Here is a 27,934-nt window from a genome sequence, read left to right on the forward strand (position 1 = left end):
CAGAGATCAGCAGATAAAACTCTCTGGGTCTGAGGAAGACTGGAAGGTCCTCCAGAGACCCTGTCCTCATGTCCCAGGACGCTGTAGAATCCGCCTCATCAGAACCCTGGAGAACCAGGATTCATCGTGGGTCGCTTTGTCTGCTGTACGTGAACACACTCGCGTTTAATCTGATTGTTTACAATCGGATTGAAGAAACACCATGCAGACCGGGCCGGTGTGTGTCAGGCTCTTGAAAACCGTTCATACGTTCAAATTAAAAGTTTGCAAAATGAAGTTCATTCTACAATTCTACAGTTCCTTCAGCGGACGCGTTTGTCCAAAGCGACGCTCAACACAAGCAAGAATACAGACATGAGAAAGAACCTTCAGTCAGAGCTTCAACTGCTTCAAGTGCAATTGGTCAAAGGTCAAAGGTCAGAGGAGTTGCCATAAGGATGCTCTTCGTGGACTATAGCTCAGCATTTAACGCCATCATCCCGACATCCTCACCACCAAACTGCTCAAACTACCAACCCCCTCCTCACCTGTCACTGGGTTAAAAACCTCCTGACTGGACGCCCAGTCTGAGCCTCGGCCCCCACCACTCATCCACAGTCACACTCAGCAGGGGTTCCGAGCCCTCCTCTGTACGCCCTGCACACCCACCACTGCTCCACCCGCCCAGCCAACCATCACCAGCAGGCGGATGACGCCACCGTGGTCGGACTCCTCCGAGGCGAGGACGAGGCAGCGTCCAGGGCCGAGGCGGAGGAGCTCTCGCGCTGGTGCTCAGCGAATAACCTGACCCCGAACGTCCAAAAAACTAACGAACTGATCATGGACTTCAGGAGGACGAGACAGGTCCACACACCCCTCCTCAGAAATGGAGAACAGGTGGAGACTGCCACCACCTTCAGGTTTCTGGGCTCCACATCTCCGCAGACCCTCCTGGTCCGACACCATCAGAGCCCGGGTCAAAGGGCGCAGCAGCGGCTTCGTTTCCTCCGTGAGCTCAGGAAGCTGCTGCCGCCTGCTGTCCTCCCCTGACGTCCTGTCCCAGACCCAGGCTCCACCGCTGAGGACAGCAAGGCGGCGCAGAGGGTCAAACCCTGGCCACATCCTGCTGCCTCAGGAGGACCCGAGCCATCACCGGAGACCCCGCCCACCCCGCCCACCCCCCGTTTGACCTTCTGCCCTCTGGCAGACGCTACAGGTCAATAAAATCACACACCAGCAGACCGACAAACAGCTTCTTCCCCTGGGCCACGCACACTGCAAACACCCACGGATACAGAAACACACACTCACTCACCAACAGTCTCCCATAACCCCCCCCCCCCCCCGGAATAAATCACCCAACTATCTCCTCGCACTTTGAAGCTGGTGTCCGGAGTTTCCGTTCGTTTCCAACGTATGAATCATTTTTCAGCAGAGCTTCAGTGTGTCAGTCTGGTTCATACTACAACATAATATCAGCACAAAGCAGTATAAACATGTATTTATGAGCTCCGCCTTCGTCTCATAGACCCCCATGTTATCAGATAAAGCCTCGGTCAGCGTCAGCCAATAGACTTGGAGCTTCCGCCTTGTCCTGCTGTCAGTCAGCTGGAGCAGCCAGAGAGCACGTCGCTCGCCCAGCAGGGGAGAGTTAGCTACAGCAGATATATCCACCGTCTGCTGAACGTCCAGCGGAAACAGCTCAACATGGAGGATGCTGCAGGACTGGAGGCTCTCATTTTCACCCCACAGGTAATAGCGTGCACAGTTAAAGGGGCGTGGCTTGGTCGCTCATGGAAGCAGAGGGAGGGCGGAGCCTGCAGACGTTGGATTAAAAAAAAAAACCTCTCTCTTTCAAAACTCCGGACACGAGCTTTAAAGGTGCATTAAGGAGTTTTACAGCCTTAAAAATACTTATTTTCCTCCATAAATATGTTCCACATTGTTAATGCTGTGTCCAGTGAGCCCTGACAGACTCATCAGAACCAGAACCTCTAACAGGCTAAACTGTCACTTTAAAGTCACAGTGCCGGTCCGGCTGCACAGTTTTTTGAGGGAGAATTTGAAAGGAATGACGTAATGCGCGCTCTGGCTGGTTAGGTTTCGTTTTGTCCGCCGTTACTCCGCCAGATGCTTAGTGAGCAACAGCTGAGCAGGATCTTCCAGGAAGTCAGAACAGACTGGCTTCTAGCACTGCAGCTCCACACAGACTCCACCAGGGAGAGAAACTTACATCTTACTGCAGCGCTGCTAGAAGAGCGAGGAAGGAGTTCCCCTCTTCCGTGCACGCGAGCCACAGGGACGAGTTTTTCACTAAGCTGCATTACGCCCAAGGCCTGCAGGGGGCGCTGTTTCGCTTAAAACGTGCAAACTCCTTAATGCACCTTTAAGAGCTTGTGCCTCATGCAGCATGATCAGCACTCTGTTACACTGTTATTTATTATTCTTGCATCTTGTGGTCGCGTTTACGCAAATTATACTTGTCCCTGTATTTTTTCTGTCTTCACCAAATGCCCGTGTTGTCTTCTGTTTTGTCCCTTATGGTTTTGTCCAAAGTCTTCCTGTCCTTGACATTTTAATAGCGCTGAAATGTAGCTTCACATGAGCTCCCAGCCCCCCCAGTGCAATGACAATAAAGTCAAGTTGCAGAAGAGGAGCCACTAACCCCCCCCCCCCGGCTCCAAACGGCTCCAAACAGCTCTGTGACCGGAGCAGCTCCGTGTTGCCAGATTGGGCGGGTTTCTGCCAAATCAAGCATCTTTGTGAACACGTCTGACGGGTTGATGAAACGATGACGTGTTTGACGTGTTTTTTATCATACAAATACAGTTTTAACCTGCATTTCCAACCCAGACGGCGGTTTGGCTGCTTTCTATTGAGTAACGCGCCTTTCAGATTGTTTACGGGGATAACGACAGATCTGGCAACCTCCTCCGGCGGACTGCAGAGACACCAGGCAGTGAATCACAGTGCTGCGTAGCCGGACCGGAGCCGGACCGGAGCCGGACCGGAGCTGGACCGGAGCCAGACCAGAGCCGGACCCCAGCCGGACCGGAGCCGGACCGGAGCCGGACCGGAGCTGGACCGGAGCCAGACCAGAGCCGGACCCCAGCCGGACCGGAGCCGGACCCCAGCCGGACCGGAGCCGGACCGGAGCTGGACCGGAGCCGGACCCCAGCCGGACCGGAGCCGGACCCCAGCCGGACCGGAGCCGGACCGGAGCCGGACCGGAGCCGGACCGGAGCCGGACTGCAGACGGACCGGAGCTGGACCGGAGCCGGACCCCAGCCGGACCGGAGCTGGACCCCAGCCGGACCGGAGCCAGTGTGCATCGGGGGGAGTCTTCAGTGAGTCTTCAGTTGTCTCTGAAAGTAAAACGGGACTCGGCAGAACCAGAGTCTGGGACTTTGTTCCTCCATCTGGGAACAACAGAGGAGCAGAGTCTGGCTGGAGGCTCCAGGTAGAGAGCAGACCTGGACCAGGGAGTCCAGGTAGAGGTTCTGGAAGCCAGGAGGAGAGTTCTGGACCTGATCCTGGCTGCAGCTGGAAGCCAGAGAAGGACAGGAACAGAGAAGCAGAGCTCTGGTGGCTGGTGAACCCCGCCCCTCCATCACCATCACCATCACCATCTTCATCACCGCCACCTCCTCCACCCGCGCTCAGGTGCTGGAGGTGGAGGTTCCTCTGGCTCCACCCACCGGAGCCGCTGCAGCTCCTGGTCATTGGTCAGCTTTAGCTCCGCCTCCAGCTGCTCCTTCTCCATCCGGAGCTGCTCCACCAGGTTCCTGATCTCCGTGGCGAAGTTCTGCTCCACCTCCGCCTGCTCCCGCTGCATGCTGGGACACACACACACACACACACACACACACACACACACACACACACACACACACACACACACACACACACACACACACACACACACACACACACACACACACAGGCTGGCCGCTGAGCTGCAGTGCTGCAGTGTGTGTGACGTCTCACCGGCGCTCCTGCTCTCCGCTCCACCCTCGTCCTCCAGACGGCAGCTGATTGGACAGTCTGTCCACCGTGTCTCTCAGCTGCTCCACCTGCTGCTCCACCCGCTGCTTCTGCTCCTCCAGCTCGCTGATCTCCAGCTGCAGGACAGACGGCGAGGGTCTCCGTCAGGACCGGGTCAGGAGGACGCCGTCTGTCCCGGCCTCGGTCCGGCTCACCTTGAAGGCCTGGGAAATGTCTTTCCGCTCCACCTCCATGCTCTGCCTCATCAGCTCCAGGCGGCGCTCGTAGTAGTTCACCTGAGGAGGACAGTGGAGGACGATGGAGGACAGGTGAGGACGGTGAAGGACGGTGGAGGACAGTGGAGGACAGCTGAGGACAGTGGAGGACAGTGGATGACAGCTGAGGACAGCTGAGGATGGTGGAGGACAGTGGAGGACAGTGGAGGACAGTGGAGGACAGTGGATGACAGCTGAGGATGGTGGAGGACAGTTGAGGACAGTGGAGGATGGTGGAGGAAAGCTGAGGACGGTGGAGGACGGTGGAGGACGGCTGTGTTACCCCCGGCATTACATCGTTACAGTACAACATCACTGTTACAACACTACACACTGGATGCTACACAACTTCAACTAACTGTGTTGAGTCAGCTGGAAGGACAGAATGGACGGGACGGGACGGGACGGGACAGGACGGGACAGGACGGGACGGGACGGGACAGGACGGGACGGGACAGGACAGATATACAATGCTTTAATCTGTGTTGTGTTGCTGTGGCAGTGGACGGTCCTCTCTACATCCCAGCATCCTTTGCACCGTCAGGCCACTTTCAAAAAGTCCCGCAGCTGAATGCTGGACGTCTGTCCTCTCAGGCAGGTCAGGTCTCACTTTGTCTTCAGACGCAGAGCAGCACTGAGGACCAGAACCCGGTTCTGAACCGCTCCGCCGGACACCCTTCGGTCCTCTGTCCTCCGTCCTCGTCCTGAACTGGCTGAGACACTGAGACTTCTGTCAGGTCTTCACCGTCCTCTGGCTTCATTTCCTAAACTTCTCCAACGGGGACCCATGTGGGACGTCTCGGTGGACCGCCGAGACCAGCAGGACCAGCGAGGTCCACTCTGTCCCTCAAACTCTGAGGAACCCCAGAACTACAACCTGAGGCAGCGTGCTAGCTGTTAGCACCATGACCCACAGCAGGCTAACGGCTAGCAGCGTGCTAGCTGTTAGCACCATGACCCACAGCAGGCTAACGGCTAGCAGCGTGCTAGCTGTTAGCACCATGACCCACAGCAGGCTAACGGCTAGCAGCGTGCTAGCTGTTAGCACCATGACCCACAGCAGGCTAACGGCTAGCAGCGTGCTAGCTGTTAGCACCATGACCCACAGCAGGCTAACGGCTAGCAGCGTGCTAGCTGTTAGCACCATGACCCACAGCAGGCTAACCAGGAAGCATGGTTTCAGGGGTGTCCAGGCTGTGGAGGAGTGTGTCTGGGTGGTGGAGGAGTGTGTCCGGAGTGTGTCCGGGTGGTGGAGGAGTGTGTCCGGAGTGTGTCCGGGTGGTGGAGGAGTGTGTCCGGAGTGTGTCCGGGTGGTGGAGGAGTGTGTCCGGAGTGTGTCCGGGTGGTGGAGGAGTGTGTCCGGAGTGTGTCCGGGTGGTGGAGGAATGTGTCTGGGCGGTGGAGGAGTGTGTCCGGAGTGTGTCTGGGCGGTGGAGGAGTGTGTCTGGGCGGTGGAGGAGTGTGTCTGGGCGGTGGAGGAGTGTGTCCGGGCGGTGGAGGAGTGTGTCCGGGTGGTGGAGGAGTGTGTCTGGGCGGTGGAGGAGTGTGTCCGGGCGGTGGAGGAGTGTGTCCGGGCGGTGGAGGAGTGTGTCCGGGCGGTGGAGGAGTGTGTCTGGGCGGTGGAGGAATGTGTCTGGGCGGTGGAGGAGTGTGTCCGGGCGGTGGAGGAGTGTGTCCGGGTGGTGGAGGAGTGTGTCTGGAGTGTGTCCAGGCTGTGGAGGAGTGCGTCTGGGCGGTGGAGGAGTGTGTCTGGGCGGTGGAGGAGTGTGTCCGGAGTGTGTCCGGGTGGTGGAGGAGTGTGTCCGGAGTGTGTCCGGGTGGTGGAGGAATGTGTCTGGGCGGTGGAGGAGTGTGTCTGGGCGGTGGAGGAGTGTGTCTGGGCGGTGGAGGAGTGTGTCTGGGCGGTGGAGGAGTGTGTCCGGAGTGTGTCTGGGCGGTGGAGGAGTGTGTCTGGGCGGTGGAGGAGTGTGTCCGGAGTGTGTCTGGGCGGTGGAGGAGTGTGTCTGGGCGGTGGAGGAGTGTGTCCGGGTGGTGGAGGAGTGTGTCCGGAGTGTGTCTGGGCGGTGGAGGAGTGTGTCTGGGCAGTGGAGGAGTGTGTCTGGGCGGTGGAGGAGTGTGTCTGGGCGGTGGAGGAGTGTGTCCGGGTGGTGGAGGAATGTGTCTGGGCGGTGGAGGAGTGTGTCCGGGCGGTGGAGGAGTGTGTCTGGGCGGTGGAGGAGTGTGTCCGGGTGGTGGAGGAATGTGTCTGGGTGGTGGAGGAGTGTGTCCGGGCGGTGGAGGAATGTGTCTGGGCGGTGGAGGAGTGTGTCCGGGCGGTGGAGGAGTGTGTCCGGGTGGTGGAGGAGTGTGTCCAGGCTGTGGAGGAGTGTGTCTGGGCGGTGGAGGAGTGTGTCCGGGCGGTGGAGGAGTGTGTCCGGGCAGTGGAGGAGTGTGTCCGGGTGGTGGAGGAGTGTGTCCCGGCAGTGGAGGAGTGTGTCCGGGTGGTGGAGGAGTGTGTCCAGGCTGTGGAGGAGTGTGTCCGGAGTGTGTCCGGGTGGTGGAGGAGTGTGTCCGGAGTGTGTCCAGGCTGTGGAGGAGTGTGTCCGGGTGGTGGAGGAGTGTGTCCGGAGTGTGTCCGGGTGGTGGAGGAGTGTGTCCGGAGTGTGTCCAGGCTGTGGAGGAGTGTGTCCGGGTGGTGGAGGAGTGTGTCCGGAGTGTGTCCAGGCTGTGGAGGAGTGTGTCCGGGTGGTGGAGGAGTGTGTCCAGGCTGTGGAGGAGTGTGTCCGGGTGGTGGAGGAGTGTGTCCGGGTGGTGGAGGAGTGTGTCCGGGTGGTGGAGGAGTGTGTCCGGAGTGTGTCCAGGCTGTGGAGGAGTGTGTCCGGGTGGTGGAGGAGTGTGTCCGGGTGGTGGAGGAGTGTGTCCGGGTGGTGGAGGAGTGTGTCCGGAGTGTGTCCAGGCTGTGGAGGAGTGTGTCCAGGTGGTGGAGGAGTATGTCCGGGTGGTGGAGGAGTGTGTCCGGGTGGTGGAGGAGTGTGTCCGGGTGGTGGAGGAGTGTGTCCGGGTGGTGGAGGAGTGTGTCCAGGTGGTGGAGGAGTGTGTCCGGGTGGTGGAGGAGTGTGTCCAGGTGGTGGAGGAGTGTGTCCAGGCTGTGGAGGAGTGTGTCCGGGTAGTGGAGGAGTGTGTCCAGGTGGTGAAGGAGTGTGTCTGGGCGGTGGAGGAGTGTGTCCAGGTGGTGGAGGAGTGTGTCTGGGCGGTGGAGGAGTGTGTCCGGGTGGTGGAGGAGTGTGTCCGGGCCTCCTCCTCCATCCTCAGTGGCTGGACAAGTCCTCCTTACATCAGAGACGTGGACATTATTAACACTCTGACCAGATCCAGGACGGTGGCCTCTCCTCTGAGGACGCTGTCCTCCGGGTGGTGTCTTTCGAGGACGCTGTCCTCTGGCTGGATGGACCCTGAAAGGAGCTCTCCATGTTGCTGAAGAACAACCAGGACCTGAACCTGATCCAGAGTCCCTGTGGAGGGACTGGACCACACTGTCCACACTATGGACAACATGAGACGCTCCAGCTGAGGACAGGAGGGACACCAGAGGAGGAGGTGGAGGAGGGAAACAGAAACAAAGGGAGGATGGGGCAAGACGATGTGGTGCTAGCGTGTGGTGCCAGCGTGTGGTGTTAGCGTGTGGTGTTAGCGTGTGGTGCCAGCGTGTGGTGCCAGCGTGTGGTGTTAGCGTGTGGTGCCAGCGTGTGGTGTTAGCGTGTGGTGCCAGCGTGTGGTGCCAGCGTGTGGTGTTAGCGTGTGGTGCCAGCGTGTGGTGTTAGCGTGTGGTGTTAGCGTGTGGTGCCAGCGTGTGGTGCCAGCGTGTGGTGCCAGCGTGTGGTGCCAGCGTGTGGTGTTAGCGTGTGGTGCCAGCGTGTGGTGCCAGCGTGTGGTTCCAGCGTGTGGTGTTAGCGTGTGGTGTTAGCGTGTGGTGCCAGCGTGTGGTGCCAGCGTGTGGTGCCAGCGTGTGGTGTTAGCGTGTGGTGTTAGCGTGTGGTGCCAGCGTGTGGTGTTAGCGTGTGGTGTTAGCGTGTGGTGCCAGCGTGTGGTGTTAGCGTGTGGTGCCAGCGTGTGGTGCCAGCGTGTGGTGTTAGCGTGTGGTGTTAGCGTGTGGTGCCAGCGTGTGGTGCCAGCGTGTGGTGTTAGCGTGTGGTGTTAGCGTGTGGTGCCAGCGTGTGGTGTTAGCGTGTGGTGTTAGCGTGTGGTGCCAGCGTGTGGTGTTAGCGTGTGGTGTTAGCGTGTGGTGCCAGCGTGTGGTGTTAGCGTGTGGTGTTAGCGTGTGGTGTTAGCGTGTGGTGCCAGCGTGTGGTGCCAGCGTGTGGTGTTAGCGTGTGGTGTTAGCGTGTGGTGCCAGCGTGTGGTGCCAGCGTGTGGTGTTAGCGTGTGGTGCCAGCGTGTGGTGCTAGCGTGTGGTGCCAGCGTGTGGTGCCAGCGTGTGGTGCCAGCGTGTGGTGTTAGCGTGTGGTGCCAGCGTGTGGTGTTAGCGTGTGGTGTTAGCGTGTGGTGATAGCGTGTGGTGCCAGCGTGTGGTGTTAGCGTGTGGTGCCAACGTGTGGTGCCAGCGTGTGGTGCCAGCGTGTGGTGTTAGCGTGTGGTGCTAGCGTGTGGTGCCAGCGTGTGGTGTTAGCGTGTGGTGTTAGCGTGTGGTGCCAGCGTGTGGTGCTAGCGTGTGGTGTTAGCGTGTGGTGCTAGCGTGTGGTGTTAGCGTGTGGTGTTAGCGTGTGGTGCTAGCGTGTGGTGTTAGCATGTGGTGCTAGCGTGTGGTGCTAGCGTGTGGTGTTAGCGTGTGGTGCTAGCGTGTGGTGTTAGCGTGTGGTGCTAGCGTGTGGTGCTAGCGTGTGGTGCTAGCGTGTGGTGTTAGCGTGTGGTGCTAGCGTGTGGTGTTAGCGTGTGGTGCTAGCGTGTGGTGCTAGCGTGTGGTGCTAGCGTGTGGTGCTAGCGTGTGGTGCTAGCGTGTGGTGCTAGCGTGTGGTGCCAGCGTGTGGTGTTAGCGTGTGGTGTTAGCGTGTGGTGCCAGCGTGTGGTGCTAGCCTGCTGCTACCTGCGTCTCCAGCTGCACGTGGAGCTGCTGCAGCTCCTCCTCATGTTTCTGTTTCAGCTGCTCCAGAGCCAGCTCCGTCTGGATGCTCACCCCGGCCGGCACTGCACGCACACACACACACACACACACACACACACTGTCTTCAGCCCTGGTGTGTGTGTGTGTGTGTATGTGTGTGTGTGTGTGTGTGTGTGTGTGTGTGTGTGTGTGTGTGTTTCACCTCTGTCTGGGCTGACTGGCTTCAGTTTCTTGGCGTCTGGAGGAGAGGAGCTGCGCTTCATGTCTGAGTCATCTGAAAATGAAGACACACACAGACACACAGACAGACACACACACACACACAGACACACACACACACACACACAAAGAGAAACTTCCAGAGAACAGGTGACTCACTGAGTGAAACACACACCTGTGTCTTTGTGACTGGACCGGTATATCCAGTCCAGGATGTGTCACTTGAGTTCTCTCTCTCTCTCTCTCTCTCTCTCTCTCACTCACTCACTCACTCACTCACCAGAGTGGGCCTGGGTGGTGTGTGTCCCGGTGTGTGTCCTCCGTCCCTGCAGCAGCTCCAGCTCTGCACTCAGCTCGTCGTTTCTGTCCCGCAGCTCCTGAACGCACCGCGGACAACAACACGCCGTTACCGTGGTGACAGCACCGGACTCAAACCGGCGTCCTCAGTCTGAGCAGGACGGTCCCCATCCCCCATCTCCAGGACCCGACATGAAACCACAGCCGGCATCACGCCATGACGCCAGGGGACGCCGTCCCCACACCACAGGACGCCAGGGGACGCCGTCCCCACACCACAGGACGCCAGGGGACGCCGTCCCCACACCACAGGACGCCAGGGGACGCCGTCCCCACACCACAGGACGCCAGGGGACGCCATCCCCACGCCACAGGACGCCAGGGGACGCCGTCCCCACACCACAGGACGCCAGGGGACGCCGTCCCCACGCCACGAGACGCCACAGGACGCCGTCCCCACGCCACAGGACACCGTCTCACCGAGGCCCCCTGCTGGTTACAACTGGACAAACAGCCCGGTCAACACCAGGGGGGCAGACCCAGGCCCAGGGGGGCAGACCCAGGCCCAGGGGGGCAGACCCAGGCCCAGGGGGGCAGACCCAGGCCCAGGGGGGCAGACCCAGGACCAGGGGGTAGAACCAGGTGCTAACCAGGACCTAGCATCAAGCATGTGGTCCTCATTTGGTCCTCATCTGGTCCTCATCTGGTCCTCATCTGGTCCTCATCGGGCCCTGATCGGGCCCAGCACAGAAGTGGTGCCTGAGACAGCGCTGGTTTTTGGGAGCCGGGTCGTGGTTGGTGCGAACACAAAAACGGGTTCCAAGTTGTGGCTCCCGGCCCTGATTAGGCCCAGGAACCAGTTTGGTGAAAACCAGGAAACAGAGTCCAAAGACAGCAGCACTGGAGGGACGGGTGTGTGTGTGTGTGTGTGTGTGTGTGTGTGCGCGTGTCTCACCTTGATTTTCTGGCCAATCAGCATGGAGCATTCTCCGCGGTGCAGTTGCGGCACACAGCGCGGGGTCAGGGATCTGGGTCAGGAGTCTTGGTCAGGGTCTGGGTCAGGGGTCAGAGGTCTGGGTCAGGAGTCTTGGTCAGGGTCTGGGTCAGGGATCTGGGTCAGGAGTCTTGGTCAGGGTCTGGGTCAGGGGTCAGAGGTCTGGGTCAGGAGTCTTGGTCAGGGTCTGGGTCAGGGGTCTGGGTCAGAGGTCTGGGTCAGGGTCTGGGTCAGGGGTCAGGGGTCTGGGTCAGGAGTCTTGGTCAGGGTCTGGGTCAGGGGTCTGGGTCAGAGGTCTGGGTCAGGGTCTGGGTCAGGGGTCAGGGGTCTGGGTCAGGGGTCTGGGTCAGGGTCTGGGTCAGGGTCTGGGTCAGGGGTCAGAGGTCTGGGTCAGGAGTCTTGGTCAGGGTCTGGGTCAGGGGTCTGGGTCAGAGGTCTGGGTCAGGGTCTGGGTCAGGGGTCAGGGGTCTGGGTCAGGGTCTGGGTCAGGGGTCTGGGTCAGGGGTCAGGGGTCAGGGGTCTGGGTCAGGGTCTGGGTCAGGGGTCAGAGGTCTGGGTCAGGAGTCTGGGTCAGGGTCTGGGTCAGGGGTCAGGGGTCAGAGGTCTGGGTCAGGGTCTGGGTCAGGGGTCAGGGGTCAGAGGTCTGGGTCAGGAGTCTGGGTCAGGGGTCTGGGTCAGGGTCTGGGTCAGGGGTCAGGGGTCTGGGTCAGGGGTCTATGTCAGGAGTCTGGGTCAGGGGTCAGGGGTCTGGGTCAGGGTCAGGGTCTGGGTCTGGGTCAGGGGTCAGGGATCGGTGTGTTTTTTGGTGCAGCGGAGAAAAAGAAACAAAAGCTGGACATGAAGCAGACCGTCGTCCCCCGCCAGGCCCTGACCCGGGACCGGCGGTCCTCCAGCCCCTGACCCGGGACCGGCGGTCCTCCAGGCCCTGACCCGGGACCGGCGGTCCTCCAGGCCCTGACCCGGGACCGGCGGTCCTCCAGGCCCTGACCCGGGACCGGCGGTCCTCCAGGCCCTGACCCGGGACCGGCGGTCCTCCAGGCCCTGACCCGGGACCGGCGGTCCTCCAGCCCCTGACCCGGGACCGGCGGTCCTCCAGGCCCTGACCCGGGACCGGCGGTCCTCCAGCCCCTCACGCTGCTGCTGCTGCTTCTTCTTCTTCTGTGGTAACGGCGTCGCCGGCAGCCTTCAGGCTCGTTACCGCCCCCTGAGGTTGTGATCAGGATTGTGTACCGACCGAGACCCCGAACCGTGACGGGACAAATACCGCTACACTCCTACTGCATTCAGGGACACGGGGACAAACATACTGTCCACATGTCCACACGTCTCCTGGAGACTCACCCTGCACTGCAGCTCGTAGTCTCTGATGGTCTCAGACAACCGGTCCTCTCCAGCAGCGTCCGTCCCCCCAAACTGTCCCACACACACACACACACAGACACACACACACACACAGACACACACACACACACACACACACACACACACACAGGGTCACTGGTTAAAGAGTTTTCAGCAACAAGGAAGAAAAACTGAAGTCAGACAAAAAATTAATCACATACAAGAGACGCCCCCCCCCCGCCTCCTCCACCCCCCCCCCCCCCGCCTCCACCCCCCCTCACCCCCCCCCCCCCCACCCCCCCCCCCCGCCTCCACCCCCCCCTCACCCCCCCCCACCCCCCCCCCCCCCCCCGCCCACCTGGTGCAGCAGCAGCAGCTGCAGCTCTCCTCGCAGCTCCTCTGCTGACCTGCTGGAGGCGCCGAGCTGCAGCTTCAGAGAGTCCAGCTGCTGATGGAGACCCTGGTTCTCCTGCACACACACACACACACACACACACACACACACACACACACACACACACACACACACCACACACACACCACACACCACACACCACACACCACACACCACACACCACACACACCACACACACACACACACACACACACACACACACACACACACACACACACACACACACACACACACACACACAGTTAAAGGTCCAGCTGGCTCCAGTCCTGCTCATGACCCCGCCCCCCCCCCCAGTGTGTCCCTGGCCCTCTGCAGCGCCGCCCGGTGGACGGACGGGTCCAGGCAGACATTTTCTCGCTCAGACAGGGACCATCAGGTCCCTGGTCCTCCTGCCGGATCTGGTCTCCTGAGACCTTCCGGTCTTGTCCAGGTCTGTCCCTGGAGAACCGTCACATTCTCAGTCCACACAGAGACGATGGTCCCGATGGTCTTTCTAGCCCCCCGTCGGAGGACGGGCCGTCAGAGTGAAGACCAGGGCTTCACGTCCCGCAGTCCTCAGTCCAGATATCAGAACCAGGTCCAGAACGGAACCGGCGAGCTGAAGCAGACCAGGTTCAGGACAAAGGGGGCGGGTCTTCCCTACATGAGGACCAGGGTGCAGGTCGGAGGACAGTCCACTGGTCCACTGCAGGAAGGAAGCAGGAGGCTCCAGGTCTCAGGTCCAGATCTCACCTGGTCTCAGGTCCAGATCTCACCTGGTCTCAGGTCCAGATCTCACCTGGTCTCGGGTCCAGATCTCACCCGGTCTCGGGTCCAGATCTCACCTGGTCTCGGGTCCAGATCTCACCTGGTCTCGGGTCCAGATCTCACCCCGGTCTCGGGTCCAGATCTCACCCGGTCTCGGGTCCAGATCTCACCCGGTCTCGGGTCCAGATCTCACCCGGTCTCGGGTCCAGATCTCACCCGGTCTCGGGTCCAGATCTCACCCGGTCTCGGGTCCAGATCTCACCCGGTCTCAGGTCCAGATCTCACCCGGTCTCAGGTCCAGATCTCACCTGGTCTCAGGTCCAGATCTCACCTGGTCTCAGGTCCAGATCTCACCTGGTCTCAGGTCCAGATCTCACCTGGTCTCAGGTCCAGATCTCACCTGGTCTCAGGTCCAGATCTCACCCCGGTCTCGGGTCCAGATCTCACCTGGTCTCGGGTCCAGATCTCACCCGGTCTCGGGTCCAGATCTCACCTGGTCTCAGGTCCAGATCTCACCCGGTCTCGGGTCCAGATCTCACCTGGTCTCGGGTCCAGATCTCACCTGGTCTCAGGTCCAGATCTCACCTGGTCTCGGGTCCAGATCTCACCCGGTCTCGGGTCCAGATCTCACCTGGTCTCGGGTCCAGATCTCACCTGGTCTCAGGTCCAGATCTCACCCGGTCTCGGGTCCAGATCTCACCCGGTCTCAGGTCCAGATCTCACCTGGTCTCAGGTCCAGATCTCACCTGGTCTCAGGTCCAGATCTCACCTGGTCTCAGGTCCAGATCTCACCTGGTCTCAGGTCCAGATCTCACCTGGTCTCAGGTCCAGATCTCACCTGGTCTCAGGTCCAGATCTCACCTGGTCTCAGGTCCAGATCTCACCCCGGTCTCGGGTCCAGATCTCACCTGGTCTCAGGTCCAGATCTCACCCGGTCTCGGGTCCAGATCTCACCTGGTCTCGGGTCCAGATCTCACCTGGTCTCAGGTCCAGATCTCACCTGGTCTCGGGTCCAGATCTCACCCCGGTTCACCCCTGACTCCATCAGCTCAAATCCAGGGACGACGCCTGGAACGGCTTCATGATAAACCTGGACCCTCCAGAGAGCTGGACCCAGATCAGACCTGCTCTATGAGGACCAGGTCTCCTCAGACCTGCTCTATGAGGACCAGGTCTCCTCAGACCTGCTCTATGAGGACCAGGTCTCCTCAGACCTGCTCTATGAGGACCAGGTCTCCTCAGACCTGCTCTATGAGGACCAGGTCTCCTCAGACCTGCTCTATGAGGACCAGGTCTCCTCAGACCTGCTCAGATCTCACTCCTCTGGTCTAATTCACTCCGATCAACTCCACTCGCTCTGCTCTCTTCTCAACAACATCCAAACCGGACCCCGACCTGGACCCAGACCCAGACCCCAACCTGGTCCCAGCTGGTCCCTGCTGGTCCCTGCTGGTCCCTGCTGGTCCCTGCTGGTCCCTGCTGGTCCCTGCTGGTCCCTGCTGGTCCCAGCTGGTCCCTGCTGGTCCCTGCTGGTCCCGGAGCTTGTGACTGGACTGGAGGTGCGTTCCCACCGTTCGTTGCTTTACATCAGGGCCTCTGCTGGACGAGCTTCAGCCGCTTTTCCAGCGACGCTTTCCGAGCGTTGGCGACAGGCGTCAACGCCTGAAGTTGGGAAAATTGAACTTTGGAAGCGCCAACGCGGAGCGTCATCCAATCACAGACCAGCGCTCTGAGCGCCGATGCGGGCCAGAAGGTCGTCAAACCGGGCCGGGAGCGGCGGAAGTCCCGCTGAGAGCGAACCTCGTCCTCACGCAGCTCCTGGAGCAAACGGTGACATTCGCCAAGTTGTGATCGGCGCTGCAGGACGGGATGAACCCAAAGACGTCGCCCAGGCGCCTGACCACGCCGTTTCCTGGCTTTCTTCATTAAATAAAGCCGAGCCAGTGTCTCCATGGGATCCGCCACTGTCAGCATGTATGGAAAGCCGAAAGAGTCACAATTCACCACTAATCCAACGCGTCTGATCCTCAAAACGCCCGTTTTTAAATAAAATACCGTAAAAAACGAACGTTTTAAACCAGCAAAATGCATGTTTTTTAGGCGTTTTGTAAGATGTTAATGACTCCGCCCTCTGAAAGACACAGCCAATCAGCTTAATGTTTCTGAAGCCAGTCAGCACAGAGCAGCGAGGCCACAGCAACGATCCAAGAGACTTCAGCTCCTCTGCCGGAGGAAATGACTGAAATTCAGAGGATTCAAATGTGGATCTGCACGAATTAAAACATCTATTTTGAGACGCCAGTCGTGACACTTTCTCCCACGTCCAGCAGTGATCAGCATCACCGTCCGCCATGGAATAACTGCAGGTTTAGCGCAGACCAGAGGCGTCACTCGGGTTTGAGTACCGGGGGGGCCGAGCCCCCAGCAGATGCACAGGATGTGAGCGAATGTAGTGAGCGAGCATCAACGCTCACAAACAGCAAACAACAACTGAGAAGCTGCTTTTGGACGGATTTAACAGCGATACATTAGTGTGTAAAAGTTTTAAGCGACCTTTAGATTTTTCATAGAATATAAGCAGGGCTCATCAACCTCTCTGACCCTGAGCTGCTAGTGGCGCTATTTTCCCCCTGACCTTTGTGCGGCGCTGCAGAGTTTAGCGCGGGCCGGGCGCCCGGACTGAAACGGTCTGGCAGAAACCCTCAGGACGGTTGTGTCTCACTGACCTGCTGCAGCGACGCTGCTCTGACAGGAAACCTGCTACGTCTTGGTGTAGCACACGATGCTAGGATAGCTCCGAAGCACCACAGACATGCTGCACTGTGTTTTCCTTTCAGCTTGCAGTGATCCCACGCTTTGCGTCCCAAAGGCTTATTGGTAGAAAACATTCCCCCCTTGCCCCGTGTGGCAGATAACCCCGCTATTCACTCGCCAAACAGAAAATTCATCTGCCGCTGGCGGCTGTTCATTTCGGACGTTGGTGGTGATTCTAACTTTTTGCGCTATTCCCCTATCAGCTGATGATTCCGTGGAGCGCCCAACCTTACCATCTGAAATAACTTTTATAGCTAACAGAATAAACACAGGACACTGAAAAGTTCTAACTCACCGCTTCTGCAAAACGGCGCCGTGCAAAATGCCGTCGGCAGACAGAGACTGGAGGATTTGTCTTCTTCTGACCCGGAAAAAGAAATAATTCCCACTGCTGCCTGGCGACTTCGTCTTCAGGAAAGCCAAATAAAACTGCCTTTCCAGGATGTCCAAATAAACATCTTCTAGGAGCCCTGTTCTCTGGATCTAACACCAACACACACACCAGGCACAGAGAACCAGGGCCGGGTCTCAGCATGACCATATAAGGAAGTCTGGATCACATCTACGTCTCAACGGTCCGGCTTGAAAACCCTCAGAGAACCAGAGTCTTCACAGCCAGGAAGAACGTTTTCAGGGCTTGGGGGCGAAGACATGAACCGCATCACTGGACACTGTGGCGTTGTTTCACATCGGTATCAGACAGTTTAATGGTGTTTACAGGTTTAAAAAGAGGTCCACTGATCAACGTCCCCTTTAAAAGTTACTTTTAAATCCACTCAAGGGAAAATAATTCAACAACAACCCCCCCAACTCAGTTTCAGATGGAGCTTGGGTGAAGCGAGGCTGTTTTCAGACCTGCTGCTGATCATCAGCTGCCTGCAGGCCAGTCCTGCTTTACTCACCGTTCCAGAAGAGCTCCCTCCTCTCGCTCGGCTGCTCTGTCCTCCTGACTCCCACCGGTCAAGAGGGATGGTGAAGTGATTATTGTTAGTGTATTATTATTATCCACTGCAGCGGCGGCTGGTCAATAGGGGGCGCTGGGGCGCCGCCCTCATCAGTTTATGGTCAGTCAGTACAATCAGTCTACACAATTTTCAGAAAATATAAAACTTTGAGTGTATAATTTTTATGTGTAATATATGTAAAATATTGTATTTCAGCCTTGTGCATACAAAAGGGCATACTTTGTTTCTTTTTAATAATTTTTCAAGGTATTTCTGTATGAATAACACTTCCTGGTTTTGACGGCGCCGGGACACATTCACCAAGAGATACAGCAGGGGGCGCTATGCACCTCAGTTGTTGGTCGCCAGCCGCCATTATTCCAAAGAAGAAGACGAATGGGGGCGCCGGACAAATGGATCCCTGTGGAGAGCCTCAATGCTGCATTTTGATTGGTTCCTTACAAATCGGGTCTGTGCGCCACACACACTCCCACTTTTTATCATCAACCAATTAGAATGGTTTTATTTCTGTTGTTTCGGTGTGTTTGGACACTGCTGTTGTCTCATCTGCACTCCTGAACGTCCACAGTGGCAGAGGAGAGAGAGTCTTCTGAGAAGGATGGTGTGAAAGTGGAACTGGAATAATGAAAATGAATTCAGCAAAGTCTCTACAAGAGCAGGTAAGAATACCTGAGTGTAACGAGTGACGGCTGCAGTAAGCTTCATGTGTTCGTTCTCCCAGACTGAAGGAACATATAACAAAAACAAAGTGATTTTTTCTGTTTATCTGGTTCTATAATCAATGTGTAGTTGTTGCACAGACCAATACAGTGAACAGTGGAGCTGTGGATGTGGCAGACACACCACTTCTCCAAAATCAAACAGATGACAGTGTTTGATTATATAGTTTTTCTTTCTTCCTAACTCTGTAACTGCACGGACATTAAAGTGGCTCGGTTTGCAGCATCAACTTGCCTCCAAGGTAATTTGCGCCCCCCCTAAAGCAATGGTCACCAGCCGCCGCTGATCCACTGAACAAGTCGGCTCCGCGTGTTTTTAGCTGCTACTGAGCTGAAGCGTCTCAGCCAGGTTTTTATTTTTTATTAAATGCACGGGGCTTCCTGCCGTTAGACGGGGGCTGGAGCCAGCTGTTACTACCAGCTGGGATAAATACTGACTTTCTTGAAAAACCTTCGTAAATCCATTTTTCCTGAATCTTCTCCTGATCTGAGGCTCTGAGCGCTGCGCAGCAAGCCAGGTGGCAGAGAAAACCTGGACTGGAGTTCCAGTGATGTGGGCGACTCTGTATGAACCGGTGGAACGGACTGATGGCGCTCTGACGGGGCTCCGCCTCACTGGGAAGTCAAGGGAAACCGACAGATCTGTGATCATATTAGCGTTAATAATGACAGGTTATATGATTATTTATTTAAACTCATACTCTGGGCACCTTACACTGAATTTGTCTGCACGTTTTTGTAAAAAAATAAATAAATAAATAAAAACACCAAATTATTTAAGGGGGCTTGAGATTGTTTTCGGGGGCTGAAGCCACTGGCACAGACAGTCTGGTTTAGCGCCACATCGGATCTGCCAGCAGGTCCTGCTCATAAGGTGATGTTACGCATTTTAACCACGGGGTGGCAGTAGTGGTTTAAACAACTCTTTAAAATTCTTTCACATTTAAAAAAAATATTAATCCTTCGTGATATTTATATTGTGTATTTGTTATATTCTTATATTTCTTGTACCTGCACTGGAAAATAGAAACTCTCCAACTGTATAACAACAATAAGACCATTCTGACTGTCATGGTCCAGAGTTCATGTCATCTGTGGAAATGAATTATGATGCTTCTCTGTCAGAAGTACGTTTCAAATGTGCATTGAAGCGAGCTGTTGTCCTGGTTTTATGATATTTACATAGTAAAAACATGGAAATAGTAACATGACCAGTGTTTCCCCTAGGATTGACCCCTTGCGGGGGGGGGGGGGCATAATATGTTCTTCTTTTTTCATTTCTAATTACAGCTGGCCAACAATTAATTGCACCCCAATCCTGGAGTTAATCGCGGTTAATCGTGGTTAAAATGGCTCATTTGAAGTCTGCTGATTCCATTCAAAATGTGTGTGTTACATAAATAATTTTACAATTGATCAAATATGATTCATAATGGCTTAAAATACCAAGTCTTTACCAAGACTGCCCCCCAACACACACACACACACACACACACACACACACACACACACACACACACACACACACACACACACACACACACACACACATACACACATACACACATACACACACACACACACACACACACACCAATAGCAGAGCAGATGAAAAATGGAAGTTTCTTATGAGCGCTCACTTCTCAAACTCCATCCTGTCTCCAGAACAGCCTGAATCCAGTCAGGCCGCACGGCGCCTCCTACTGGCCTTCATTAATCCAGATTGTGTGTTGAAGGAAAATGTACTTTATTTTGTGTGTTTTCAGCCTGAAAAACGCCCAGCTGGCTGAAACGCTGCACCGACAAAACTCGCGATTTAAGTTTCACTTTCATTTTCGTCATATTTGCGCTCCTGGTTTCAGTTTGTGCCTCATACCAGCATTTTCCTCCTGATTCTTCTGATAATTCGGCCGAGTTCCACATGGCAAATAAAGAGGGATGGACGGTGTTCCACCGCCGAGAGCGCCTGTGGGGGGTTTGTTTGACGCTCAGCTGGAGCAGTGAGGCTGTCCTCCTCCAGACACACACTAGCCTGCAGCGGCGCGTCTCGTCAGGACAGCATGAGGAGCGGCCTTTATGCAGGAAAACTGAAGTTTGTGTGTAAAAAAGTAACAATTATTTTAATTTAACTTGACCTTCTGGGGGGGGGGGGGGGGGGCGCCCCCCTAATATAATGGCAGGGGAAACACTGATGACAATAATCTGCATTGTGTTCCTCCGCTGATCCCAGATGAAGAGGCTGGATTCATTAGAAATAACCACAGGAGATGTTTTTATTGTTCAGCATATCAACACATCTATTGATTATTTAAGACATTAAGTGTTTAAACTCGGAGTGATGAGGAGATCGCTACAGGGCGCCCTCTGCAGGTCATTTTTTGTAACTGCTTTCACGGAGCCACGGTGATCCGTGCAGATCGGTATTTTAATTGAATCCTCTGATTCCATGGCAGACGGTGATGCTGATCACTGCTGGACGTGGGAGAAAGTGTCACGACTGGCGTCTCAAATAGATGTTTTAATTCGTGCAGATCCACATTTGAATCCTCTGAATTTCAGTCATTTCCTCCGGCAGAGGAGCTGAAGTCTCTTGGATCATTGCTGTGGCCTCGCCGCTCTGTGCTGACTGGCTTCAGAAACATTAAGCTGATTGGCTGTGTCTTTCAGAGGGCGGAGTCATTAACATCTTACAAAACGCCTAAAAAACGCGCGTTTTGCTGGTTTAAAACGGACATTTTTTACTGCGTTTCATTTAAAAACGGACGTTTTTTACGGCATCTTAAGGATCAGACACGTTGGATTAGTGGCGAATTGTGACTCTTTCGGCTTTCCAGAGACATGAAGACATGAAGACATGAAGACAGGACGCAGAAGCTCCTCCCACTCCCGCCAGGGAGCTGCCGCGTCCTGAGTGGACGAACACGCGTCCGTCCAAGTCCACACCTTACATCCACTGCAGGCGTCAGTGACGCCGTGAAGCAGCGCCTCCTGCTGGTCCCTGCTGGTCTCAGTCCTGCTGGTCTCTACTGGTCTCAGTCCTGCTGGTCCTGCTGGTCTCTACTGGTCTCTACTGGTCCCTGCTGGTCTCAGTCCTGCTGGTCCTGCTGGTCTCTGCTGGTCTCAGTCCTGCTGGTCCTGCTGGTCTCTACTGGTCTCAGTCCTGCTGGTCTCTGCTGGTCTCTGCTGGTCTCAGTCCTGCTGGTCCTGCTGGTCTCTCCTGGTCTCAGTCCTGCTGGTCTCTGCTGGTCCCTGCTGGTCTCAGTCCTGCTGGTCTCTACTGGTCTCAGTCCTGCTGGTCCTGCTGGTCTCTACTGGTCTCTGCTGGTCCCTGCTGGTCTCAGTCCTGCTGGTCCTGCTGGTCTCTGCTGGTCTCAGTCCTGCTGGTCCTGCTGGTCTCTACTGGTCTCAGTCCTGCTGGTCCTGCTGGTCTCTCCTGGTCTCAGTCCTGCTGGTCTCTGCTGGTCTCTGCTGGTCTCAGTCCTGCTGGTCTCTGCTGGTCTCTGCTGGTCTCAGTCCTGCTGGTCCTGCTGGTCTCTCCTGGTCTCAGTCCTGCTGGTCTCTGCTGGTCTCTGCTGGTCTCAGTCCTGCTGGTCCTGCTGGTCTCTACTGGTCTCAGTCCTACTGGTCTCTGCTGGTCTCTGCTGGTCTCAGTCCTGCTGGTCTCTCCTGGTCTCAGTCCTGTTGGTCTCTGCTGGTCTCTGCTGGTCTCAGTCCTGCTGGTCTCTGCTGGTCCCTGCTGGTCTCAGTCCTGCTGGTCTCAGTCCTGCTGGTCTCTCCTGGTCTCAGTCCTGTTGGTCTCTGCTGGTCTCTGCTGGTCTCAGTCCTGCTGGTCTCTGCTGGTCCCTGCTGGTCTCAGTCCTGCTGGTCTCTGCTGGTCCCTGCTGGTCTCAGTCCTGCTGGTCTCTCCTGGTCCCTGCTGGTCTCTGCTGGTCTCTGCTGGTCTCTGCTGGTCTCAGTCCTGCTGGTCTCTGCTGGTCTCTGCTGGACTCAGTCCTGCTGGTCTCTCCTGGTCTCTGCTGGTCTCTGCTGGTCTCTCCTGGTCTCTGCTGGTCTCTGCTGGTCTCTCCTGGTCTCTGCTGGTCTCTGCTGGTCTCTGCTGGTCTCTGCTGGTCTCAGTCCTGCTGGTCTCTGCTGGACTCTGGCCGGGTCCAGGATGTGGGCGGGGTCAGACCGGACTCACCCTGGCGGCGGCGCTCAGCTCCTCCTTTAGCTCCGCCTCCCGCCGCCGCAGCGGCGCCAGCTCCTCCAGCAGCGCCTCGCTGTCCCGCCGCGCCTGCTCCAGCAGCGCCTCGCTCTCCTGCTCCGCCTGCAGGCGGGCCGCCCAGACCCGGTCCCGGCAGTCCCGCTCCAGGGCCCTGCGGGACGGACGGGGTCAGGCCGGTCCCCCCGGGGTCCCGGGGTCCCGGGGTCCGGGTCAGACCGGGGAGGCGGTCTACCTGATCCGGGTCCGGGTCCGGGTCTCCAGGCCGGCCTGCCGGTCCTCCGCCTCCCGGACCAGCTGCAGGTTCCGGAGGTCGGACCGGTCCAGGTCCGTCCTCAGCCTGTCCCTCTGCCGGCGGGCGGCGTCCAACATGTCCCTGGACCGGAGACAAGAGACAGACACTGAGCACCCTGAGGCCCCGGGCCACCCGGACGTCTCTCCTGAGGACAGTGGACGTCCGTCTCGTCTTCTGAACAGGAGACACTGAAGGACGACTGAGGGACTTGTTGGTGCCGCATGTCTCCGCCTGCCGCCGTCCACTGGGACACTGGGACATGAGACACTGGGACATGAGACACTGAGACATGAGACATGAGACACTGGGACACTGAGACATGAGACACTGGCACATGAGACATGAGACACTGGGACACTGGGACACAGACATTGGTACCCGGGGCGAGGAAGGGCGGGGCGTGACGTGGGTGTCCCGGGCCAGGGAGCGCTCTGCCGGCACAGCGCAGCAGCCGAACCCTAACCCTGACCCTGAGGCGGTGGTCCTGGGTCTCTCTGGGTCTCCCTGGGGCGGTGGTCCTGGGTCTCTCTGGGTCTCCCTGGGGCGGTGGTCCTGGGTCTCTCTGGGTCTCCCTGAGGCGGTGGTCCTGGGTCTCTCTGGGTCTCCCTGGGGCGGTGGTCCTGGGTCTCTCTGGGTCTCCCTGGGGCGGTGGTCCTGGGTCTCTCTGGGTCTCCCTGGGGCGGTGGTCCTGGGTCTCTCTGGGTCTCCCTGGGGCGGTGGTCCTGGGTCTCTCTGGGTCTCCCTGGGGCGGTGGTCCTGGGTCTCTCTGGGTCTCCCTGGGGCGGTGGTCCTGGGTCTCTCTGGGTCTCCTGAGGCGGTGGTCCTGGGTCTCTCTGGGTCTCCCTGGGGCGGTGGTCCTGGGTCTCTCTGGGTCTCCCTGGGGCGGTGGTCCTGGGTCTCTCTGGGTCTCCCTGGGGCGGTGGTCCTGGGTCTCCCTGGGGCGGTGGTCCTGGGTCTCTCTGGGTCTCCCTGGGGCGGTGGTCCTGGGTCTCTCTGGGTCTCCCTGGGGCGGTGGTCCTGGGTCTCTCTGGGTCTCCCTGGGGCGGTGGTCCTGGGTCTCTCTGGGTCTCCCTGGGGCAGCAGTGGCTCCCGGAGCGCCTCCTCACTGCCTCCATAATCAGCCTCCGGCGCCGGAGGTGGAAGCCCGGGATGCTGCTGCTCGGGACTCGCTCCAGCTCCGGGGCCGCGGCGGAGCGGCGAGGCTGGGGCCCAGCAGGACGGAGGACCGTAGCGGCGTCGGGCGGCCTGCTTTCCGGGTTGTTAAGATCCTGGCGGCGGGCCAGGATCCACCGGAGGGTGCGGTAACAGCCGCAGCAGACCGCCGGCCTTCATCGTCCCCCGTGTCGTCGCCGTCGTGCTGCGTCAGGGCGAGGCGGCGGTTGGAGAGGGGGAGTGGCGGCGGAGCCGCGGTGGGCCGAGGCCTCGCACTACCACCTCAGCCCAGGAGCGGTGCTCCGGTGTGGAGCAGGAAGGAGCGCAGGGTGCCGAGGCGACGGCGGCCATGAATGACGATATGACCATAGATTGGTTGATCGTCAGCGTCCGGGCCTTCTCCAGCAGGTCGTCCTTCTCCCTGAGCTCATTCCACAGCCGGCGGACGTCTTCTCTCAGGTCGGCCATGATCCTCTCCTTCGCAGCTGGGCAGTAGGGGCGAGGTCCAAGATGCAGCGGTCCAAGGTGCAGCGGTCCGTGGTGCAGCGGTCCGAGGTGCAGCGGTCCGAGGTGCAGCGGTCCGAGGTGCAGCGGTCCGAGGTGCAGCGGTCCGAGGTGCAGCGGTCCGTGGTGCAGCGGTCCGAGGTGCAGCGGTCCGAGGTGCAGTGGTCCGAGGTGCAGCGGTCCGTGGTGCAGCGGTCCGAGGTGCAGCGGTCCGAGGTGCAGCGGTCCGAGGTGCAGCGGTCCGAGGTGCAGCAGTCCGAGGTGCAGCGGTCCAGCCATTTCTGTGACGTCACTTCCCCAGTTAAAGCGGCATCGCGTACAGATTCGGTCCCCCAGAGGGGAAGAACAGGAAGACATTTCTGTTCCCAGAGTGCTTCAAGGCCCCTCAGTGGGACCAGATGAGGTGACAGACCCTGAGGAGGACTGTGGAGACGGGTTGGTTCCAGAGCTCAGGGGACCCGCAGAAGCAGGGCCGAGTCTGTAGTAGAACCATCCAGAGCCACCGTGCACAGGCGTGTGCAGGAAATGGGCTAAAGGTCAAGACACTCTGAACCAGAACCAGCGGCAGAAGCTCCCGACCCGGGTCCAGAAAAGCAGACTGGACTGCTCAGGGGTCCAAAGGACTTTTTCAGATGAAAGCAGATTCTGCAGGTCATTCAGAAATCAAGGAGCCAGAGTCTGGAGGAAGACTGGGGAGAAGTCCAGAGTCCAGGACCCAGTCAGTGCTGGTCTGGGGGCCAGTCAGCTGCTGGGGGGTCCACCGGGTTTCATCCAGGGCAGGTCAGTGCAGCTGCAAGCAGGAGGTTCTGGAGCGCTTCCTGCTGCTTCTGCTGAGAAGCTTTATGGAGATGAAGGTTTCATTTTTCAGCAGGACCTGGCCCTGCTCACAGAACCAGAACCACTGACCCTGGTCCTGCTGTGACCTGAACCCAGAGAGGATCTGTGGGATACTGTAAAGAGGAGGCTGAGAGTCAGCAGACCCCCCACTGTGATGAGCTTCAGGCTATGGAAGCATCCCGGGCCTCCAGAACCTCAGCAGAACCTCAGCAGAACCTCAGGTGACTGCCTCCAGGCTGCTGGACTCCCCACCGAGGACCGAGAGCATCAGTGAACAGAATTATTTGAAGGTCGACTTTTTTGTATTAAAAACACTTTTCTTTCATTGGTCGGACGGATGATGCTGATTCACTGAGATCAGGAGTTTTGGGTTTTCTTCACTTCTTTAAAGTCTGATGTTTATCAGTACATCACAGAACTCAGAGGAGGACCTGAACTCAGGAGGACCTGAACTCAGGAGGAGGACCTGAACTCAGGAGGACCTGAACTCAGAGGAGGACCTGAACTCAGGAGGAGGACCTGAACTCAGAGGAGGACCTGAACTCAGAGGAGGACCTGAACTCAGGAGGACCTGAACTCAGAGGAGGACCTGAACTCAGGAGGAGGACCTGAACTCAGAGGAGGACCTGAACTCAGAGGAGGACCTGAACTCAGGAGGAGGACCTGAACTCAGAGGAGGACCTGAACTCAGGAGGAGGACCTGAACTCAGGAGGAGGACCTGAACTCAGAGGAGGACCTGAACTCAGGAGGACCTGAACTCAGGAGGAGGACCTGAACTCAGAGGAGGACCTGAACTCAGGAGGACCTGAACTCAGGAGGAGGACCTGAACTCAGAGGAGGACCTGAACTCAGGAGGAGGACCTGAACTCAGGAGGAGGACCTGAACTCAGAGGAGGACCTGAACTCAGAGGAGGACCTGAACTCAGGAGGACCTGAACTCAGAGGAGGACCTGAACTCAGGAGGAGGACCTGAACTCAGGAGGAGGACCTGAACTCAGGAGGAGGACCTGAACTCAGAGGAGGACCTGAACTCAGGAGGACCTGAACTCAGAGGAGGACCTGAACTCAGGAGGAGGACCTGAACTCAGAGGAGGACCTGAACTCAGGAGGAGGACCTGAACTCAGGAGGAGGACCTGAACTCAGAGGAGGACCTGAACTCAGGAGGACCTGAACTCAGGAGGAGGACCTGAACTCAGGAGGAGGACCTGAACTCAGGAGGACCTGAACTCAGGAGGACCTGAACTCAGGAGGACCTGAACTCAGGAGGAGGACCTGAACTCAGAGGAGGACCTGAACTCAGGAGGACCTGAACTCAGGAGGAGGACCTGAACTCAGGAGGAGGACCTGAACTCAGGAGGACCTGAACTCAGGAGGACCTGAACTCAGGAGGACCTGAACTCAGAGGAGGACCTGAACTCAGAGGAGGACCTGAACTCAGAGGAGGACCTGAACTCAGAGGAGGACCTGAACTCAGGAGGACCTGAACTCAGAGGAGGACCTGAACTCAGGAGGACCTGAACTCAGGAGGACCTGAACTCAGAGGAGGACCTGAACTCAGGAGGACCTGAACTCAGACGGTTCCTGGAACCGAATCTGCTTCACTGCTGAAATCGAACCGCTGGTCTGTTCAGAGGCAGGAAACACCTGCTTTAAAAAGTTACTTTTTACTTTTACTCAAGTACATTTTAAATCGTTTACTTTTACTTGAGTAGATTTTTTGACTGGTTACTTTACTTGTACTTAAGTAAAATCCCATCAGAGTAACAGTGCTTGTACTTGAGTATGATATTTTCGTACTCGTTCCACTTCTGCTGGAGGGTCTCTGTCCTGGATGCTTTAGGACAGAACTGAGACCCTCCAGGACCAGGACCAGGACCCGGACCAGGACCCGGACCTGGAGTGCACCTACTGCAGATGCTGGACCTCGTCCTTGTAGGACAGCAGCGCCGCCTGGTGGATCCCGTTCCCGCTGACCAGCAGCTCGTTGTCCAGGGCCAGGGTCAGGTCTGCCAGGCTGAGACGCTCGTCCACGGGGAAGTCCAGGGTCTGGGGGACAGATCACCAGATGAGAGGGACCACCAGGACCGCCAGGACCACCACGAGGATCAATGACAACCGGCACCATCCTGGACTCAGCAGCTCCACCTGGAGCCAAAACTACCAGGCCCTCTTTCCACAGACCCTCCTGGTGGTTCTTCATGGTACTGGTCTGGTTGTGGACCCAAAGGCCCGCTCTCCACCCGGACCACTTCTCGGTTCTCCTCTGTTGAGGTTCCAAGAGCTCAGGTCCAGGTTCCAAAGGGAAGAGCTACAAGCCGGGAGAACCCAAAGTCCTGGTGGTACTGAGTCCAAACCATCAGCCCAGTGCTGGTACCAGGAAGGACCTGGGACCATCCAGCACCATCTGGTACCAGGAAGGACCTGGGACCGTCCAGCACCATCTGGTACCAGGAAGGACCTGGGATGGTCCAGCACCATCTGGTACCAGGACCTGGGACCGTCCAGCACCATCTGGTACCAGGAAGGACCTGGGACCGTCCAGCACCATCTGGTACCAGGAAGGACCTGGGACCGTCCAGCACCATCTGGTACCAGGAAGGACCTGGGACCGTCCAGCACCATCTGGTACCAGGACCTGGGACCGTCCAGCACCATCTGGTACCAGGACCTGGGACCGTACAGCACCATCTGGAACCAGGAAGGACCTGGGACCGTCCGGCACCATCTGGAACCAGGAAGGACCTGGGACCGTCCGGCACCATCTGGAACCAGGAAGGACCTGGGACCGTCCGGCACCATCTGGTACCAGGAAGGACCTAGGACTGTCCAGCACCATCTGGTACCAGGAAGGACCTGGGACCGTCCAGCACCATCTGGTACCAGGACCTGGGACCGTACAGCACCATCTGGTACCAGGACCTGGGACCGTCCAGCACCATCTGGTACCAGGACCTGGGACCGTCCAGCACCATCTGGTACCAGGAAGGACCTGGGACCGTCCGGCACCATCTGGAACCAGGAAGGACCTGGGACCGTCCGGCACCATCTGGAACCAGGAAGGACCTGGGACCGTCCGGCACCATCTGGTACCAGGAAGGACCTAGGACTGTCCAGCAC

The 27,934-nt window shown here is 57.8% G+C and overlaps 1 protein-coding gene across 1 annotated transcript in view; it reads right to left on the reverse strand.

The window, feature by feature from the left end:
• The window catches only part of LOC115399677 (ninein-like protein), a 65,514-nt gene that overhangs the window by 14,515 nt on the left and 23,065 nt on the right, over positions 1-27,934 (reverse strand). The window contains exons 9-19 of the mRNA XM_030107201.1: positions 26,727-26,863; positions 22,263-22,403; positions 22,007-22,181; positions 12,525-12,635; positions 12,167-12,238; positions 9,815-9,911; positions 9,518-9,589; positions 9,298-9,398; positions 4,179-4,259; positions 3,967-4,100; positions 3,678-3,815 (exon numbers count right to left, since the gene is read on the reverse strand). Coding sequence (XP_029963061.1) covers positions 3,678-3,815; positions 3,967-4,100; positions 4,179-4,259; positions 9,298-9,398; positions 9,518-9,589; positions 9,815-9,911; positions 12,167-12,238; positions 12,525-12,635; positions 22,007-22,181; positions 22,263-22,403; positions 26,727-26,863 — 1,259 coding nt within the window. The remainder of the gene's footprint in view (positions 1-3,677; positions 3,816-3,966; positions 4,101-4,178; positions 4,260-9,297; positions 9,399-9,517; positions 9,590-9,814; positions 9,912-12,166; positions 12,239-12,524; positions 12,636-22,006; positions 22,182-22,262; positions 22,404-26,726; positions 26,864-27,934) is intronic.

The sequence above is a fragment of the Salarias fasciatus genome, chromosome 13 (assembly GCF_902148845.1).
Source record: "Salarias fasciatus chromosome 13, fSalaFa1.1, whole genome shotgun sequence".
In the NCBI taxonomy this organism is placed as follows: domain Eukaryota; kingdom Metazoa; phylum Chordata; class Actinopteri; order Blenniiformes; family Blenniidae; genus Salarias; species Salarias fasciatus.